Raw genomic sequence first — 14,470 nt, forward strand, 5'->3', positions numbered from 1 at the left:
TCGAGCCCTACATCGGGCTCTCTGCTCAGCGGGGAGCCTACTTCCCTTCCTCTCTCTGCCTGCCTCTCTGCCTACTTGTGATCTCTGTCTGCCAGATAAATAATTAAAACCTTAAAAAAAAAAAAAAAAAAAGACCCTGCCTGATGCTCACAGACAGATGAGCGGAAGAAGACACAAATCCAGACTAACAAAGCAGGGTTAAACCCAGTCAGCCAAGAAAACCCAAAAGACATCCGGGCCAAAACCAAGAAAGAGCTCTAGATTATAGGACGCTGGGAGCCAGCCACAGCTCTGTGCAGAAGTTAAGAGAACAGCTCCGTGTCCAAACAGATACAGGCATAAATCTCAGCGATTCCACACACTAGCTCTCTGACTGTGGACAAGTCACTCTGAGCCTCAATTTGACACCGATGGAATGGGGATAGCAAGAAACCCAGTTTTATATGGATCAAGTGAAATAATATGGGAGGGGTCCCTGGCTTATAATAAGATCTTAGGAAGCAGCAGCTAATGTTAGTGACTCCAGTCTAAGGAGTTACCCCACAGGGGAGTGATTCCTATTACATAAACAGAGAGGAGACGCAAGTTTAGTTCCCCAAGGCCCAAACACAGTCAAGATTTTGATTTCAGAACACTGGCTTTGCAGGAAAAGGGAAATAGGACAAAAAACCAGTAAGCTGGGTGTTCATCTTAAAGAAAAAAAAAAAAAGGAAACACAACTGAACCCCTCTGAAACCCTCCTTCCTTTGGGCTCAGGAGCCTCTGCTCTCCTGACCTCCTGTACCTGCCCCCTGCTCGCATCTCTGTTCTGCGAGGTGGATGCCTCCCGTCCTGTAGATCCAGCCTGGATTTCTCTCCTGAGCTCCATTCAGTGTGGCCAGAAAGGAGCCCATCCACACCAGCCCCCACGCAAGTCTACTTACTCTTCCTCTGGGTTTGCGTTACAAGCATCACTTTCTCCCAACCTCTGAAATTCAAACCCACATTTGAATCTGAGATGCCATCTGCTGTCTGGGTAACTCGCAAGTCCCTTCTCTCTAGGCCTCATTTTTTCCCACCTGTGAAAGGGGAAAGCAAGACTAGAGGAAGTTGGGGCGCCTGGGTGGCTCAGTGGGTTAAGCCTCTGCCTTCGGCTCAGGTCATGATCTCAGGGTCCTGGGATCGAGCCCCACATCGGGCTCTCTGCTCGGCAGGGAGTCTGCTTCCCTCTCTCTCTGGCTGCCTCTCTGCCTACTTGTGATCTCTATCTCTCTGTCAAATAAATAAATAAAATCTTAAAAAAAAAAAAACAACACTAGAGGAAGTCTAAGAACTTCTCTGGGGTTTACAATGTAAAATGTCTATGATTTTAAACCAATTTTTAGAAAAGGTCTGGAGGCAAGTCAGCTATGGTTGATTTGTAAGCAGTGAGAATTCACTAAGCACCGCAGGTCAAGGACACACGCATGTCTGGTGAGTCTCCTTCACCAGACACAACACAGACACGGAGGAGGAGAAAGTCAAGGAGCAGAAGCATGAGGAAACGCCCAGAGCTGGGTTCAGATCTGAACTTGACCACCTGTCCTGTGGGTTGTCCTGTCTGAGCCTTGGATCCCTCATCGGGATAGTGAACAGTCACGCTTAATTTATACGATTATTGGTAAGGACAAAATGAGGTCGTATGGTAAACGTAAAGTAAAAGATAGGTGATGATCAATGTAATTGATGAATAAATGAATAGTGAATGAGGAGATTTGTTGTGACGATTCTTCAAGATAAGAGGCCAAAGAAAACATCAGTTCGCTTAGGTAACCTCGTTAGAGAGAAATACAATAAAGATGGGCTGCCTGGGTGGCTCAGTCCATGAAGCATCTGCCTTCGGCTCAGGTCATGATCTCAGGGTCCTGGGACCGAGCCCTGCATAGGGCTCCCTGCCCAACGGGAAGTCTGCTTCTCCCTCTCCCTCTCCCCCTCCCCACAGCTCATGCACTCTGTCTCACTCGCTCTCAAATACGTAAAATCTTTAAAAAAAGAAATACGATAAAAACAGAATATACAGGACACCACGGCTGTGAGCCATCCCTCAGTGACATAATGGTGGAGAGGGACTGGGGACCCAGCACTTTACGGATATGTCCTCTTGGAAGGTTTAAAGCATCTTTAGAGGCAACTAGAGTTCTTTCCCAGTCTCCCTATCGTCCCAGCTCCCAGCCCACAAACGTGAAAACATCCCAGGCTTCCTAAATGAATTATCTGGGATTGAGAGTATTGGTTGTGAGATGGGGGGAGCTGCTCAGGGGACACTCACATTAGAGCATCCGGAAACAGACCCACACAAACACAGTCACTGACTGATGCCAAAGACAATATTTTGGTGCCGTGAGGAGAGGGTGTTTTTTTTTTCTTTTTTTTAAAGATTTTATTTATTTCACAGAGAGACAGCTAGAGAGGGAACACAAGCAGGGGCAGAGGGAGAGACAGGCTTCCCACCGAGTAGGGAGCCCGATGTGGGGCTCGATCCCAGGACCCTGGGATCATGACCTGATCCCAAGGCAGAGCCTTAACGACTGAGCCACCCAGAGGCCCCAGAGGGTGTTTTCTCTATAACAGTACTAGGATCAACTGGATTCTCAACCCCCATCTCGTACCAAACACAAAAACCAATTCCAGATAAACTATAAATCTCAATGTGGAAGTTCGAACAAGAAAGCTTTTTTGAGAAACATCTTCTAACCCTGGAGTGTCCAAATGTTTCTTAAGATACAAAACAAGCACAAAAAAAGACCCAAATGGCCTATGTTAAAATAAAGAACGTCTGTTCATTCAAAGACACCTTTGGGAGTATGATAAGGCAACGAACCCACAGAGTAAGAGGTGATTTTGGAACGCACTATCATATCCAGAACACATCAAGAATCTTTATGTTATGGGCTGACTTGTGTCCCCGAAAATTTCTATGCTGAGGTCCTAAGCCCCAGGACCGCCAAATGTAATTATATTTGAGAACAGTCTTTAAAGAGGTAATTAAGTTAAAATAAGGTCTTTCAGAGTAGGCTCTAATCCGACAAGACTGATGTCTTTATAAGAAGAGATTAGGTCAGAGAAAGTGAGAGGGAAGACCATGGTGGAGACATAGGGTGAAGACAGCCATCTACAAGCCAAGGAGAGAGGCCTTTGGAGAAAGCAACTCTACAAGACCTCCATCTTGGATTTCTAGCTCCAGAATTGTGAGCAAATAAACCTCTGTTGTTTAAATCATCCAGTCTGTGGTACTTTGTTGCAGCGGCCCCAGCCAATAATTCATCTTACACTCAACAGAAGACAACCCATCAAAATAATGGAGAAAAGGCTCGATCAGAGAGTTCACAAGAGTATATCCAACTAGCAAGCAAACATATGAACAACGGAGCTCAATTTCATGAGGGAAGAAAGGCAAACTAAAACCACCATGTGATACACCAACACAGCAACGGGACTAAAATGAACAGGATGGAAACACGAACTCTCGGAGAATGTGGCTCAATAAGAACCAGACCCACGCCCGTGGGCAATGACTTGACGGTGTCCACTAAAACTGAACATATGCGCTCCCCTGTGACCCAAGCAATTCCACGCTCAGGCATATGCCCCACAGAAATGCATCCCCGTGTTCCCCAAAAGTCACGTTCTAGAGTGTTCATAGCAGCACGAGACATAGAAAACTGGCAGCTACCCATGAGCCCATTCATAGCAGTGAATAAACACGTTGTGAAATGGTCACATAACAGAAAACCACAGCAATGAAAATTAACCATCTACAACTACACACAACAATCTGGATGTCTCATAAACACCAAGGTGAGCAAAAGAAGCAGAAACGACAAGAGGTCACCTGCCGGATTCTGCTGTCATAACGCAGGAAGAGGCAAAAGTCATTCACGCTGTTAGCAGTCAGGGCGACAGCAGAGGGCACGGACGGCATGGGAACACGGGGGTAGATTCTGGGGTGCGGGGTACCGTAATATGTTCAGTTTGTTAAAATTAATCAAGCTGTATCATTACCATATGTGCACTTTTCTATATGTAAATTATACTTCAATAAAAAGCTTTTATTTTAAGTGTACAGTGTCCTAAAAATGGAAAGTGCCTTTTTTTTTAAGTGCCTTTTTTTTTTTTTTTAAGAACGGAGACCAGGTGCCTGAATTCCCAGGAGGCATATAAATAGGGTTGATAGAGAAAAGCCCGATGTTAGGGCATCAGAGGAGAATCTGGAGCCCCAGCCTCCATAGCTGGCCCCTTCTCGAACAGCTGCCTCCCAAGATTCGAGGCCTGGGGAGGGAGGCCTGGAAGACAGAGGCTGAGATCATATACCGCCCCATATGCTGCCCTCCAAGGCAGAACCCCCCCATTTCCATTTCCAGAAGGGGCATGTTTATGCCATCCAGCAACCCTGCAGCGTCACTCCTCCCCACTCCCAGATCACTTGCTTGTGCTGCAGCAGACCCAGGTTGTACTAAACCTGCCAGAGCCAATCCAGAGACCCTTGATGGAATCACTGGTAGATGCGGCAAGAGAGGCCCTGAGCTGGCAGGAAAGAAGCGGAGAGCTGCTGGCTCCCCATCTTTGCCAGCCCATGGGGAGAAGCTAGCCCAAGAATGAAGCAGAAAGTGGAAGCAAAAGAGGGAAGCAGAACAGAAAAATGAGAGTCAACCTCTCAAGATCTTGGGACACCTAGATCAAGAGGTTCCTGAAGGTCACACCCTAAATTTATTATGGAAGCCAGTGAATTCTGTTTTGCTTAAGCCAGCTAGAGTTACATCTGCCATTTATGTCACTATGAAGTATGTGTCCTTTCACTGTCCCCCAGAAGCCCGTGTGCACACTCAGAGACTAAAATGGGCATAATAGGGACGCCTGGATAGCTCAGTCAGTGAAGCATCTGCCTTCAGCTCAGGTCACGATCCCAGGGTCCTGGGGTCGATCGAGCCCCGCTTTGGGCAGCAGGGAGTCTGCTTCCTCTCTGTCTCCCTCTGTGCCTCCCCACTGCTCGTGCTTGCTTACTCTCTCTATCTCAAATAAATAAATAAATAATCTTTTTTAAAAAATAAAATAAAATAAATAAAATAAAACGGGCCTAACAACTCTCCATGCTAACTGCACCCCTCCTGATGTCGGAACACAGTACACCTTTCAAACCACTTCAATACCCATCAATCCATTCCATCGTTACAGAAATGCCAAGTGAGATAGGGTGCAGGTATCACTACCCCATTTTCCTTGCCATCCCAGACTTTTCGAGAACTGGCAAGGATGTCTGGACCCTCTACTTGCGTCCTCTTGCCCCAACAACCAGAAGAATGAGACACAAAGAAAGTAGCAGCAGCCAGCATACGACTAGAGTATAATAAAACTTCGTAGAGCTTTTAAGTTCCTCAAAAGGGCCAAGAGCATCATGATGAAGACTCTGATATTGCCCGAACCTCAGACTTGAGAATCTGGCTTTCATCCTTACATGTGAAGAGAATCCTATCAGATCCACGTCCTGCCATTATAACAAATAACCGTGGGGGACCATTCACCAAGTACCCATCAGGCAATGTAATGCTAAGCCTTCATTCATTCTCTTACGGGATCCTCTTTTGAGGCAGATTCTGCTACTAGCTCCATTTTGCAGATGTGAAAACTGAGACTTAGAGTAAACGGCTTGCCCCAAATCGGTCAGCTGGCAGAGCTAGGCCTCAGACTGAGGTTGTCCAACAGCAAACGCCCGGGGTAGGGCTGAGGCACCGAAATGAGTTGTCGGTGCCAAGACTTAATTTTGGGGGTCCATCGTCCCATCTTCTGCACAGTGTTGGAAAGTCCGCCCCTTCTGCTCTGATGTTCACCTCCTTCAGCTTTCTAGAATCCAGCTTTACCTAAAATTCCTCAACCCACCATCACCGGCATCTCCTTCGAGCCCATGGGTCCTCCCTTCCGAGTACTTGGGGTCAATTATTCCAGCTGGATTATCTGACACAACCCCTGGCCAGCCAGCTGTCTTCACCCACTCGGCCACCCGAGTCGGCTTTTAGGAAACTTAAATCGTATCACACCACTTCATCCCTACTAGGACGGTGATCCTCAAAAAGACAGGCAATAACGAGCGTTGGCGAGGATGTGGAGAAACCGGAGCCCTCGAACGTTGCTAATGGGAATACAAAATGGCCAGCTGCTTTGAAAAAGTCTGGCGGTTCCTCCAGTTAAATATAGTTACCATATGACCCACTTACCCGGGTATAGACCCAAGAGATAGGAAAACGTTATGTCCGCACAAAAACTCGTACACAAGTGCTCACAGCAGCATTATTCCATCACACAAGAGATGGAAACGACCAAAACGTCCAGCACCCGGCAAACGGATAAACAAGACGGGGTGGATACACGCACGTCCAGTGGAATCTTGTTCATCCATAAGAGAGAACGAAGCCCGGGCCCCGGTTGTCACATAGATGAACCTCAAAACCGGGTGGCCGAGGGAAAGAGACCAGTCACAAAGCCACACGGTGCGTGATTCCACTTACACGAGATGTCCGGAATAGACAGACCCACAGAGGCAAAAAGCACACCCCTGGTTGTCAGGGGGTCGACTGTGTAGCTGACCCACGTTCTGAAATCCCATTGTGGTGACGGCCGCATGACACTGTCAATGCACTCAGGGCGCTGAGCTGCACGCTCTAGAGTGGTTAAAGATTGAGTTTCCTGCTGTATGAATTTTATGTCAATTTTTTAAAAAATGTTTTCACCCTCTCCTAAAGAAAATGATCGGATAGCTTAGTGACCCCCGTTGCCCTCCTTTAAAACTCCCCATTGGCTTCCCATCACACCAGGCATCCACCCCAAATTCCCTGCCAGGGCCCCTAAGGCCCCACATGGCCCCAGCCCTGTGACCTCCACCCCTGTCCTTCTACTTTCCCCCTTATTCCTACTCTCCCCCCACCTCCAGGCCCTCGCCCTGGCCTGTCCCTCAATCTGGCACGTTCTTTCCCACAGCTGGCTTCTCATCAGTCAAGTCTCTGTCCAAATGTATAAACACACACACACACACACAGGGCCCGCTCTGACCACCTCATCTAAAATACAGCTCCCAGGGGGTCCTGGGCTCCTCAGTTGGTATCCTATTAAGCATCGGCTCCTGAGTTTGGCTCAGGTCATGATCTCAGGGTAATGAGACAGAGCCCCGGGCAGGGCTCTGCACTGGGCGTGGAGTCTGCTTAAGACTCTCTCTCTCTCCCTCTCCTTCTGCCCCTCCCCCACCCACAGGTGCACACGTGCACTCGTGCTCTCTCTAAAAACACAAATATATAACAATTTAAAAATAAAATAAATACAGCTCCCATCACGCTCCATCCCAATATCCTGCTTTATTTCTTCATAGGCCTAATGACCTTCCAAAAAGATACAGACTTGGGGCACCTGGGTGGCTCAGTGGATTAAAGCCTCTGCCTTCGGCTCAGGTCATGATCCCAGGGTCCTGGGATCGAGCCCCGCATCGGGCTCTCTGCTCGGCGGGGAGCCTGCTTCCCCCTCTCTCTCTGCCTGCCTCTCTGCCTACTTGTAATCTCTGTCTGACTTGTGATCTCTGTCTGTGAAATAAATAAATAAAATCTTAAAAAAAAAAAAAAAAGATACAGACTTTTAAAAACTGTTTACTTCTCTGTTGCCTTGTCACTCCAAGCAAGAGGAGAGGGATCTGGTCTGTCACGCCCACAGCTCTGAACTTGCCTGCCACGAAGGAGCTAATTGAGAAACACCTCCGGAATGAATGGGTTTATCCAAGGACTTCCGTAACACCTGAAATGCCACCTGTTACCTGGTCAGGTGTCCGGACCCCTAAGGGATCAGCCACACTCGGCAGGTGCTCAGGGAGCTAATGAGCATTTTCTGGTTAGGGTGGCAAACCCCACCCTAGACTTGTCTAGAACCCCGAGGAAGCAGGAAGAATGATCCCGCCCCTGGAAGTCTGAAAGTCTTTCAGGGGTCACAAAGCACCCAGTGTTTACCCAGCAACCCACAAACAAACGCAAAGGAGAGATCTAAGATTGTGTTGCTGATGGAGGCTAGGGTCCAAACTGGCCTCATAAAACCGCGCACTGGCAAACACCCTTCCATACGGTTTCTCACGACGGTGCAATCTGACCTGTTCTCCAGAACAAGACGGTTGCAGCTCGCACCTGCTCCTGCCTCTTCCCACGGGGACTTTCTTCTCAGGGGCAGTTAAAATCTAAACAGGCGGGTGGTGGAGACCTCCTGCCCCTTGTCCTCCCTACTTTTGGCATCTCTGAGCTGCTCACACAGCAAGCAACTTACCCACTAGGAGTTTGACATCTCGGACTGTGAAATCGGGGTCAGGCATCCTGGAAAAAGAGGAGTACAGGCGTTTGCTGAGAGGCCAGAGACAACAGAGTTCGACCCAACTCTGGGGGCCGGGGAAGGCCATTTTCCAAGAGGGTTTTCGCTCTTGCTTGCTCTCAGTTTGGGAACCCAAAATGAGATCATCCAGAGGGAGAGCGACAGACCAGTCAATGTCCCAAGGGAGGGTCACTCTCCAACCCCTGAGCCCTTTCCTCATCCCGGTAGGCAAGCCAACCCCCTCACTCTCCCCAGTATGAACTCAGCACTGCTGCAGAAAAGATGCGACACCCACCGTCCACCCCACTCTTCAGGGGAAGACTGAATTGTGGTGTCAAGGGTAAGTCCCAGAGCTGGGCATTCAAACACCTGCATTCTTTTAGGGTGGGCAGCTCTCTCTGTGTCTCTTCTTCTAGCAAACACTCGCCATAAAAGGAATTGTATGGAGGGCTGCAGAGATCCCTTTAAGCTCAAAGGGGGAAAAAAAAAAAGACACACATCATTCCAATTCCAAGGATCTGGTAACACCGGCTATAATGACGGTGATGACCTTCACTATTAATTAACAGTGATGTCAAAGGTTTGATTTCTACCCGAGGAACAAGGAACGAGACTCTTGAGCAAGCCTGGCAGGAGAGGCTGGAGAGGCGGCAAGCTGGGATGATACCAGCGGGCTCCTCTCCACCCCTGCCCAAGGGGCGGAAACCTGTTCTTCCAGCCTTCCTCCCGGATCTCTCCCCCACCCCACCTGGAGCTCTGACAGATCTCTAAGAGAATGTAAACCAAACAAGACACAGTGGGGGAGGCAGGTGCTGGGGCAGGCAGAGAAAAGGAAGACTTGGAGCCTAGCATCCTCGGAACAGGCCCTCCACAGAAAAGAACCAATTTCCCACACAGTGGGAGTCTGAGTGAAAAAGTATGTTTTTAGGTGTCCTGCCTCTGGGCTTAGTGACTGGCCAATCCCTTCACAGCTCAGGCCCTGCCTCAGTTTCCTAACTTGGGAGGGGGACACCATTCTCCTTAGGAACCCACTGCCCGTAACTGGGGTGGGTCAGGGAAAAAAAAAAGTCAACACTGTTTAAGTACCCTCTGTCCTCTCTGCCCAAATTCTCTGAAAAAGACCAATCTTTGGAGAGCTTTTCCCCTTTGTCAGGCCTTGAACAAAGAGATACTCTCCCCATACAATGAAGAAAGATCCTTCTCTGTGACGCAAGGTGGGGAGAAGGGGAGACGAAAATCTACCAGGGAGAGAGACACGGGAAGACGCAACTCGTTTCGCCAACTTACTTAATCCCCAGTCCATCCTTTTCTCGAAATATCAGGGGAACCCTGAGAGCTTCTCTCTGCACGTATTCATAGTTGAAATCTGTTTGGATATTGGAATTAAAACAGCTTGGTTAAGTCAGGAAGGAGCAGATGAGCCACGAACGAACAATCGGTCCGAGGAAAGCACATGGGTTATAGGGTTCTACCAGGCTCCGGCTCTAGGGCAAGAGAGCCCCATCCCGTCCAATGACAAGGAAACGGAGCAGGCCCAGCCCATGCCAACCATCAGCTCCTCTGCCTACTCAGTCATTCCCTGCATGCCCCACGGGTCAGAACTTGTCAATGAACAGCCCAAGGCCAGGGAGGCCGGGGAGGGAGACTCAGGCAAGAGCCCCGCACAGAAAAGGCCCCAGCCACGGCTGAGAAAGAGGGACGGAGAAATGCACCCCAAGCTGAGCTCAGAAAGTAAAGGCAGTGCAAAATCGAAGAATACCACCTGGGAGGATCTGAAGCCCCAGAGAGGGGGCTGGGAAGAGGGTTCTCATTGTAGCTGAGCATCGGGGAAGATCTTATTGTAATATCCTGCATAGTGAAGGGGGGGGGAAGCTGGTTTCCCTGGAAACTGTGTATTTGGTGCCAAAATAACTAGAGAACTGGGCACAGCTTTGTTGTCTTAATAGTGTAATTCTGCTCCAGCTACTGCCATCCTTGTCTCCACCGGGGAACAGACCCGGACGCTCCCCCCAGGTGAAGACAGTGTGAAGGGGGGCACAGTGAGGCCCAAAGCCAATTCACAAGGTAGTGCTCCGTCTCGGGCCTGTCTAGCATAGACCCCCAAATCCCTTACCGAAAGCCCTGAAGAGTGAAGGAGGCCTTCGTTTCGATGTTCCTCGAGTTCCAAAACCAGGGGATCTGACCCAACCTTACCCCAAAATATGGAATGGAGGGAGGCTGAGATAAACCATCACATCCCCAAAATCCTCAGGTGAACCAAAGCAATCCACACGGCCACAAGCCCTCCCTGGCAGGTCGGAGGACAAACAGGAGAGACCACAGGCCACGGGAGCCCCTGCCCCAGGGAAACAGTTCACCAGGGCAGCTTGGTGGGGGAGGAGGCCAAGGCGACTCTACTCAGAGCAGAGGAAGAGAACAAAACCAGAGCTGGGGAAAGCCCTGACCTTAGCAGCTCAGATCCCCAGGGGCTCACAGTGAATGGGGATTCCTAAGGATTTAAAAGCAGAGAAGTTTAAGAAGCTTCTATTTTGAATCCAGGCTAAGGGCTCCTTCTGTTTCTAGCTCCTCCCTCCAAGTTTTGGGGCCAGATCTGAATTAACTACCAAATCACTAGGGCCCTCTCCTTTGAAAAGAGCCTGGACAGAAGATTTAAAGGCTCTCCCTAGCTGGAAGCCACCCCCCACACACACACCCACACCCATACCCAAAGCCCGCCCCCCACCCCCACTCTCCTCAGCTTCAACTTCCTCAAATGAGCTTGAGAAAACACTCAGATCTTGGGCTGAGAATTCCTCACCAATGACTAGGAAGAGTTTGCACGTTGTTTTCTCATAGGATCCACCAAACTCAGTAAAATGGGAAGGAAACCAAAGGAATTAAAATCCCATTTGGCGCTAAGGAAATTTAAATGCAGTTGAGACTAGCCCCCGCAGGCCGGTCTGCGTCCAGGTGCAATGTTCTTCAGACCCGGCAGGCTGGAGGACGTGTCTTCTTCCCTCCCCCAACAACTACCCCCTACCACTGAAGCCCTGCACCCCTGGAAGCACTGGGCACAAAAGAGAAACTTCAAAAATGCAGAGCCAGGACTGTCTCTTCTGGGGACGAACCTAAAGCCCCAGGCACTCAACCAGAACCCGGAGGGGAAGGCGCTGTCCCTGTGGGCAGCTCACCGAGGGATGGAAGGTTTTCCAAGGGGCACAGGGGAGTCAACAAAATGAAAACGGTGTATTGTAAAGGAAACCTGAATATCTAAGAGGAGGAAAAACAAAAACAAAAAACCAACTTAGAAACCCCAGAGAGCCCAGGGAAATACCTAGGTCCGCAGGGGCATCTCCAAAACCCCAACCCCGCAGGCAGAACCACAGGTCACGTGGGGCTTCTGGAGGCCTCAGACCCAAGCCAGAACATCACCCCAACACTGGCAGGACACCACCAGACACCTTCCTAATACTAGGGTCAGGGAGAAACTCAGGTCCTGAAGGTCTCAGGCTGGGATGGGACCCCAAGACCTCAGAGGTTTCCCCAACTTCTCTAAACTGGCAGGGCCTATAAGGGACAGAGCTCTCAAGGTCTCAGGCTGAGAAGAGACTCTGTTCCCCAGAGGGGTACCCCCATTTTCACTTCAAACCACAGGGGTCAGGGATCTCAGCCTGAAGCCTGAGGGAGTAAAACTCTTCTTATCCCCAGCCCCTACTTCAAACTGTCAAGGCTGGAGGGTCAGAGGCCTCAGGCATAAGTGGGGGCACCAGCCAAAAGCTCTGAAACTCATCCAGCCCCTGCTCAAATCTGGCAGAGACCAGAAGGTTACAGGGTTCCGCAGACCCCAGGGGCTGAGGAGGCATTATTCAGGGACCCCAGCATCCCCAGCACCAGCTCCTAACTGGCAGGGCCTGAGATGGGACAGGGTTCGGGAGGCTTCAGGCCTGGGGGGGGGTCCTCATCTCAATGCCCCAGGGGCACCTGAGCCCCTCTCCCAGTCAGGCAGCCGCACCTCATTCAGCACAAGGAGCCAGGCTGGCTCCGGGAGGGGTAGAATGCGGCGCACCCGCCCTCCCTCCGTCCACCCGTCAGTCCCCAGGTCCCTCGGACCGCCGGTTCCCTGGCTCTGCCCACCCTGCGGCAGACTGTGGGCGCGGGCCGGGTCTAGGCCCACGCCCGGCCCCCGTTCCCGCCTGCCCTCCTCCTTCGCCACCCCACCCCACCCCCCCAGTGCTCGGCCTCGTTTCGTCACCGGATCCCCTGGAATGGGGGACGCGGGCGCGAAATACGAACCCAACCACCGGCAGCTCCCTCCCCACGTGCGCTCGGCCCGCGGCGCGGAGGGCGGCCCGAGGAGGGGGCGCCTCACCTTTGCCCTCCATGGCGTGCACGAAGTCCCCCTGGTACAGCTGACTGCGCAGCTTCTCCTCCAGGCTGAAGCCGCGGACGCTGACGATCTCCTCCACGTCCGACAAGTCCTCGTTCTCGTCGTATCTCTGGCGGTCAATCGGACGCTGCGGGGACCCAAACCAGAGAGCCCGAGGCATTATTGGGGAACTGGGGGGTCGCCTCTTACCCTAGGCCCAGCTCAAGCAGGTGCAGGAGTTGCGCGCCCCCCGCACCCCACCACTGCGACCCGAGCAACTTTGCGCAAATGCCAAAGATGCTGAAAATCAGGATAACGAGAGGGGCCCGCACCCCCGGGGTCCGGCCGTGCCCTACGCAGGACACTCCCCTCTTGCATCTCTGGAGGCCGTGGAAAGGACATCTGGGGGGCTCTCCCTGGCCCCCCACCCCACCCCAGATAAGTGTTGAGTTTTGCCCACTCGGCCGGGAGCCTGGTTATGTAACCCGCGAAGGGGGCTCCGCGCACGGGCTGGCGGGGCATTTGTAGGCCCCGGGAGGAGCCGCCGCAGCGCCCTGCTCGGCGCTAACAGTAGCCCCGGCGGCCGCCGCGGCAGAGCCGGGAAGCCGGAACCGGGGGCCGGCGGCATTTCTAAGACTGGAGCCGCCCCCGAGCTACCCGGGAAGCTGGAAAGCTGAAATGGAAGGGCTGAGACCCCAGCCGCCCCCGCCGCCCGCCCGCCAATGCTAGAAGAAGAGGTGGAGGGGGAGGTCGGGGCTTGGGAGGGGGAGAGGCAGACGGCCCGCCACAAAGCTCCCATCGGAGACCCCAAAACGCACCAGCAGCTGCCTCATCTCCCCACAAGCGCGCGCGCACACTCACTTCCTAAGGAGACTCCCCCACCACTCCCCGCATCCCCTGCCTCCTCCCTCAACCGCCCAGCGCCGGGCCCTGCAGCCCCCCAGATTCCGGGCGAACCCCGAGCCCGCTCAGCCTCTCTCCACGCCTTTCCCCGCTACCACCTCCCCACTCAAGTGTCTGAGACTCTGAGCCTCACAAGGGACTGGAGGAGTAAGCTGCTTGCTTCCTTTTGCATGCAATTTATTATATTTTTTCCGGTCCTCTTGCAAAATACAGAAAAGGAAAGAAAAGGCAGCAAGAAACAACAACAACCAAAAAAAAAAAAAATAGATCTATCATTACCAGATACAGATTTGGGGGAAAAAAAAAAAAAGCTACACACCAATCTTCTTCCAGAGTCTTTCTCTGCCTCCATTTTTTTAGGAGAGTTCACCAATTAATTGTCAACACTCCTGCCCCCTGCATTTTGGCGGAGGGGGGAAGGAGGGAAGACCAAAGAAAACAAACCAAAAAATAAATAAATAAAGCAAGCCACAGCCGAGATCTACAAAGTTTTGCACCAACACTTAAGCAGATCCGTTTGCAAAGTCCTAGGAAACCATTTTCAGCAGTTGTGGGGGGGGAGGCGTCGACGTCATAATCCCCGGAACGTAAACATTGTTGCCGATCGCGCTCTGAGCCCGCGGCCGGGCTAGTGGAGGGGGCACTCGGCCCGGGATAGGGGGGGCGGGGGCGGCTGCCCGAGGAGGTGTGGGGCGGGGAGGGCGCCCGGGAGGCACCGGGCGCCGTTAGCGCCCTGGCATCGCTGTTTTGTTGTTGGGTCACGAGTGCGCCTTGCACGCAGGCGCCGCCGCCGCCCGGGAGTTGTGTGCAGAGCTGACTTTTGGAGGGCTGAGTTGCAGGCGGCGGGCGCATCCCGGAGATGGCGGGGCAGGGAGG

General features: G+C 51.8%; 1 protein-coding gene across 2 annotated transcripts in view; it reads right to left on the reverse strand.

Moving 5' to 3' along the window:
• The window catches only part of KDM2B (lysine demethylase 2B), a gene marked incomplete at its 5' end in the record, with an annotated part of 120,353 nt that extends 106,407 nt beyond the window's left edge, over positions 1 to 13,946 (reverse strand). Inside the window, 4 exons of one of the 2 annotated variants that reach the window (XM_080820958.1) lie at positions 8,305 to 8,351; positions 9,634 to 9,712; positions 12,695 to 12,839; positions 13,914 to 13,946. In XM_080820958.1, coding sequence (XP_080677084.1) covers positions 8,305 to 8,351; positions 9,634 to 9,712; positions 12,695 to 12,839; positions 13,914 to 13,946 — 304 coding nt within the window. Of the gene's footprint in view, positions 1 to 8,304; positions 8,352 to 9,633; positions 9,713 to 12,694; positions 12,840 to 13,509; positions 13,558 to 13,913 lie in introns of those variants that run through there. The other variant, XM_080820959.1, reaches the window with a different exon arrangement.
• Between the last annotated feature and the right edge of the window lie 524 nt (positions 13,947 to 14,470).

The sequence above is a fragment of the Martes martes genome (assembly GCF_963455335.1).
Source record: "Martes martes genome assembly, chromosome: 13".
Lineage (NCBI taxonomy): Eukaryota > Metazoa > Chordata > Mammalia > Carnivora > Mustelidae > Martes > Martes martes.